At 38.6% G+C, this 5,560-nt stretch overlaps 1 protein-coding gene across 1 annotated transcript; it reads left to right on the forward strand.

Moving 5' to 3' along the window:
• The first annotated feature begins 4,523 nt into the window (after positions 1-4,523).
• On the forward strand, positions 4,524-5,234 carry LOC138337476 (uncharacterized). The gene is made up of 2 exons (XM_069287389.1): positions 4,524-4,692; positions 4,753-5,234. The coding sequence occupies exons 1-2, from the start codon at positions 4,524-4,526 to the stop codon at positions 5,232-5,234; spliced, it is 651 nt and encodes a 216-aa protein (XP_069143490.1).
• The last annotated feature ends 326 nt before the right edge of the window (positions 5,235-5,560 follow it).

Genomic DNA, 5,560 nt, shown 5'->3' on the forward strand with positions numbered 1-5,560 from the left:
CCTGTGACCCCTACCACAGCCTCTTGCCAATGCTCCTCCTTGAGTTACAGTCGCAATGATTGGCTTAGACGCACCATGTCTTGCCGGTGTTAGTGTTGGCATAGTTGTTGCTCTAGTTCTAACCATCTACGAAATAGAGTGAGAAGGTCAGATACCAATTAGTATCACCTAGATACCAATTGAATCTAAGAAATTGCACGAAAAAAAGAAAGAATAGAGTTTTCCTCAAGTCTTATAGCCTCTCGAAGAAAAGTAAAGGCGTCCTCATACCGTTCCTCAAGACTCTACTAGACTTGTCCTTGTGTGATGATACCAACGAACTTAACGCTCTGATACCAAGCTAGTCACGACCCAAAACGAGTAGTGAGTGGCACCCACACTTAACCTCCTAAGTGAGCGAACCAAGAAATCTAAACCACAGCATTTACCAATAGTTCAACTATAAACAAAACAAATAATGAGTAAAATCCAAAACTTATTAATGTAACCAATTAAATAAGTTTCTAAAGTTTAACACTTATTATCCCCAAAATCTAAAAATATCACATCAAGGACATCTATCCTCAAATTACCAAGTCTAAGAGTATTTAAGAAACCAAAATAAGCAAAAAGATGGTCTATGTCTGAAATTCAAAGACATCAAGACGTGAATGAGAGAATCCAGCAGGAGCTAAAAATAATAGCTCACCCTGAACTCTGATGTGCTGGAGACTGTCTAGAGCTGAGGGCGAGTCGAAGTAGATGGTACATTTGTTGCACTCCACAAAAGAACAAAGAAGAAAATACAAGTAGGGGTAAGTACAAGGAACACATACTGAGTAGGAATCATTGACCAACTCAAAATAGAAAGAAATTTACATTGAATAATAATATACGATCAACTACAATGCTTAACAGGTGGCAAACAAAAAACACATGAACTAGTGACAACAACACCATAGTAATTTGGAAAATGGGTTATGTGAGATTGATAATATAAAGTTAATTCAAGATTCCTTTCCTTTAATGTTATTGTGTCGAAACTTGACAATCCGATCCCATATACCGTGTTGAAACGTGACACTCCAATTACATAATATCGTGTCGGAATGTGACACTCCTATCCAATAACACTTTGTTAGAATGTGACACTGCGATCCAATTATTTCATTATTTTATTTCATCAAGTCTTCTTTATTCAAGGCTTTATTTTTATAGAGAGGGTTCAAGATCAAAAATTCAGCAGTCTCATAATTTTAGGCAAACCACAAACCATGAAATCAAGACATATGATATACCGTCGTTTCACGGTATTTTTAATGCCTTTTCCTTAAGTTTAATGTGTGTCCAAAAGCCTTTTTGTACTAATTTTTATGTAAGTTCCCCTTTATTCGCAAGAAATCTGTCTAAAAAATGAACGTAGAGGTTTTTGAGCAAAAAATGTAGAAAAGTACCTCCTACGGCGCTTGTGACGGTCCGTAGGCGGCATCATAGTAAAGCCGCTAAAGGAAGATGGGGATGTCTGACCAAGTGTGGGGTTACGGAGTGTGTGACGGACCGTCGTGGACATGACGGTCCATCGGCTGGTTCGTCATGAAGATTAGACGGAGACCCTCGACAGACCGTTGTGCCTGTGACGATCCATCATACCTTCCGTCGAGGGTAATGAAGAGAGCAGCAGAAGAATTTGGAAAGTTTAGGACAACAAAATCCATGACGGCCCGTCTTGACCACGACGACCCGCCGCGAGGTACGTCGACCTAGTCGCGTTTTCATAGATTTCCAGCAAATAGAGTCATTCTTTTGTTAGGTTTTTGTTTTTTTATAAATAGTTCGAAAAACCTCATTTATGGGGTTAGAATCTTTGGTGATTAGACTCTCATATAGTTAGACTCTTGGTTTTTTTAGTTTTTTTTTGTGGATTAGACTTGGTGATTATTATTACACTTTTGGAGAATCTTTAGTCTTCAATTAATTTCAGTAATTGATTGTTGGTGTTTGTTGATTAATCAAGTGAACTTCTGGATTTTATTCTTTCTGATTGACGTAAGTGCATGAATTCTTATATTACATATTTGAATATTGTGATTATGACAGTGGGTAACTAAACTCCATAACAAGGGTTGTGGGAACCACAGGCGAATAATGAGGTAAAACCTTACTAAAATAACAATTCTAGAATAGAGTCTTACAAGTATTGATAATTCATTCGCTTAGAAGTCTTTTTAATGGATGACCAACGTTTGAAGTCGCCTTAATGCTACTTTCCGGACCAAGGAGGTTGATAATAGGAAATTAATTATCGACTTAGATTTAGTGTATACTATCTAATAGACTAGTATTGATTGGTATGAGGTAATAACTTAGTCAAATATCGAATACGGTGCTTAATATGAGGTAAAGGTAAGGGTTAGTATAGCAACACATAAAGCCGGACCAAGGTGCGGAGTGAAATTTTCTAGAATCCTTACCAAGGATTTACGAATACATAACTTGTCACTTTGCATGCAAGATACTAGGAAAGAACTGTTATAGTTAGAATTATCAAGTTAGAAACCTGTGGCGAACACGTAAACCCTAGTTACTTTTATTTATTTATTAAACTCCAACATTTTCAGGTGTTAGTTCTATCCTTTAATTTAGCTAGTTATTTTCATTCATTTAGAAGTAAAAAACACCATTTTTATTGTCTTTGGTTTCCATGGAAATAATTGACTAAATAGTAATATTAATAGACTGAAATTAAGTCTGAACTATTTTCCTCGTGGGAATTATCCCAACTCATTAGTTGGGTTCTTTACTTGATACGACCGCTTCGCTCCTTATCTGAGAAGTAAGTTTGAGTTTATCAAATTTTGGCGCCGGAAAGTAGCTTTTAGATTAACTTAAACTTATTACTGAAATTTAGTCAAAATTTCTTAATTTTACTTTGTTTATTGTTTTTCATTCTTGCAGAACTATTTTCCTTGTATACCAAATACACGGAGAGTAAGAGAACCCTTGTTTTGCTACGATCACAGTTAGAGCGTACACTACGCAACATGAATCGAAACTTGGGTATTAATGATGATGATCCAAAGCAGAACATCCCAGCTCCGGTTGATGTTCATGGTCAGTTGTTACCTGATCTCCGGGTGAAAACCGACAGAGGGGACAAAACCCCGCTCCACGGCCCCAAGAATACTGTAAAGGCTATGAAAATATAGTAGACTAGGATGAGTCACTTGTCTTGCCCCCTTTACCACAAGGCCACACCTTTGTGGTAACTAGTAGCATGATGCAAATGCTCACTGCCAGAGGTTTGTTTTTAGGGCTACCTTCTGAGGATCTAAATTCCCACATAGCTCAGGTAAAGGCATTGTGTAAAAGTTGTGTAAGGAGGCCTTAATTGGACTTGGAAGTAATAGGGCTAAGAGTGTTTCCTCTCTCACTGACCAGAGATGGTTATATTTGGTTTAATGAGCTCCCTTATAAGTAAATTTTCACTTGGAACCAACTAAGGGATGTTTTCTTATCACGCAACTACCCGGTCTCCATAAAACTAAATCACAAAGACAGAGTGAACAACTTTGTGTCACTACCAGGAGAGTCAGTTAGTAGTTTTTGGGATAGATTCACCTCGTTTTTAGAAGAGTCCGCAATCACTGTATAGATGATGAGTCATAGAAAGAATACTTCTATCGAAGACAGGGTGATAATAATAAAGTGGTTTTGGATACTATAGCAGGAGGTTCTTATGGGGAGTGTCCTTATACAGAGATAGCTGAAAAAGTTAGTGAAAATCTCCCGGAACAATAAAGCTTGGAGTACTAGAAAGTCGGATACTGGGAGAAATACCTTCCCTGTGCAATATACTCACAACCCAGCCACAGATGAGATTGGTGAAGAGATAGATCAGATGATAACTGAGCTTAGGTTGGTATTAAAACATATCACTGGTGGGTGCAGTAAAGATAAATACAGTTAAGTACTTGCGCAAACCACCACCACCAAATGATGAATGCTATTATGCGGAGGATTCCTATGCGGTAAACGAGCAGACGGGGGTTTCCAACCAGGTGCCCAAGGCTCTAATAAGGAGAATTGGCTCCAAGATCAAGGGAACAAAGGTCAGATCTAAGGTAACTATAACCGTGAGGGTCATTATGTCCGAGATGGAAACTACAACAACGACAACAACTTAAATAAGGGTAGCTATGGTAACAGAATTGATAGGAATGGGCCTTATGTCCCTCCTTAAAATAGTGAAGTTACTCCTAGGGATGGTGGAGATAGTATGGCGCGAGTTAAGGATATGTTGGAGAAAATGGTGAGGAGGTTCGATGCTAATATGAGAACATTAAAGATTTAAGGAGTGATTTAGCGGGTATTGGGCAGAGAGTCGATACACAAGCAATATCGATTAAGAAGATCGAGTTTCGAATGGCCCAATTATCTGACGGCAACCGGGCACTCTTCCTAGAAACAGTATCCAAAATCTAAAAAATGATGCATACTGTATGGCAATCACTACTCGGGGTGGTAAGTAAACTATTTACCCACCTATGCCGTCTAATGAGGAAAAGGTGAGAAAGGGTAATGATAAGTTGGTAGAGAGTAGTGGTGAAGCAGAAGATAGCACTGGAAAAGATGCGAAAACACCTATAAAGGTAATTCCCATGCCTAGACCACCACCTCCCTTTCCTCAAAGATTAGTGAAAAAGACCGAGAACGGTAAATATCAGCGTTTTATAAAAATGCTGAAGCAGCTTTCTATCAATGTCCCTTTGGTAGAAGATCTAGAACAAATGCCCGGTTATGTCAAGTTTATGAAAGATCTGGTTACAAAGAAAAGATTGGTCACTTGCGAGGATGATAGAATGCAACATTGTAGTGCTATTGCTACAAGATCACTCGTACAAAAGAAAAAAAATCAAGGTGCCTTCACTATTGCTTGTACAGTCGGGTCATTATGTTTTGCGAAAGCATTATGTGATCTAGAGGCAATCATAAATCTCATGCCCATCTCGATTTACATGAAGTTGAGTTTGGGTAACCCAAAGCCCACTGCAATGCGACTAGTGATGGCCGATCGAACACTGAAAAGGCCTATAAGGATACTCCACGATGTGCTAGTAAGGGTGGAGTCCTTCATATTTCCAGTAGATTTTGTTATCCTTGATTGTGATGCCAATTTTGAAGTGCCTATTATTCTTGGGAGGTCATTCCTTGCTGCGGGTAGAGCCTTAGTGTATATGGAAAAGGGGGCAGATTAAATTTTGGTTGAACAATGACGAAGCGGCATTCAACATTTGTAGGTCCATGGTGTAGAGTGGTTAACTCCAATCGGTATCTGCTATATCCTACAAAGAAAAGATGAAGAAGGATTATGACCTTAAAAGTGAAAAAAGAGATTTTATGTATGGTGATTTGGTGCTTTTAGACAGTTTTAGGTTGTGTTGGCTTCCGGGCAAGCTCAAGTCCAAATAGACTGGCCCTTTATTGATTACCCAATAATTCCCTCATGGAGCTGTTGAGTTAGAAACAAAGGATAGAGTGTGGTTTAATGTGAATGGAGAACGAATAAAACCCTATTTTGGGC

The sequence above is a fragment of the Solanum lycopersicum genome, chromosome 7, assembly GCF_036512215.1.
Source record: "Solanum lycopersicum chromosome 7, SLM_r2.1".
In the NCBI taxonomy this organism is placed as follows: Eukaryota; Viridiplantae; Streptophyta; class Magnoliopsida; order Solanales; family Solanaceae; genus Solanum; species Solanum lycopersicum.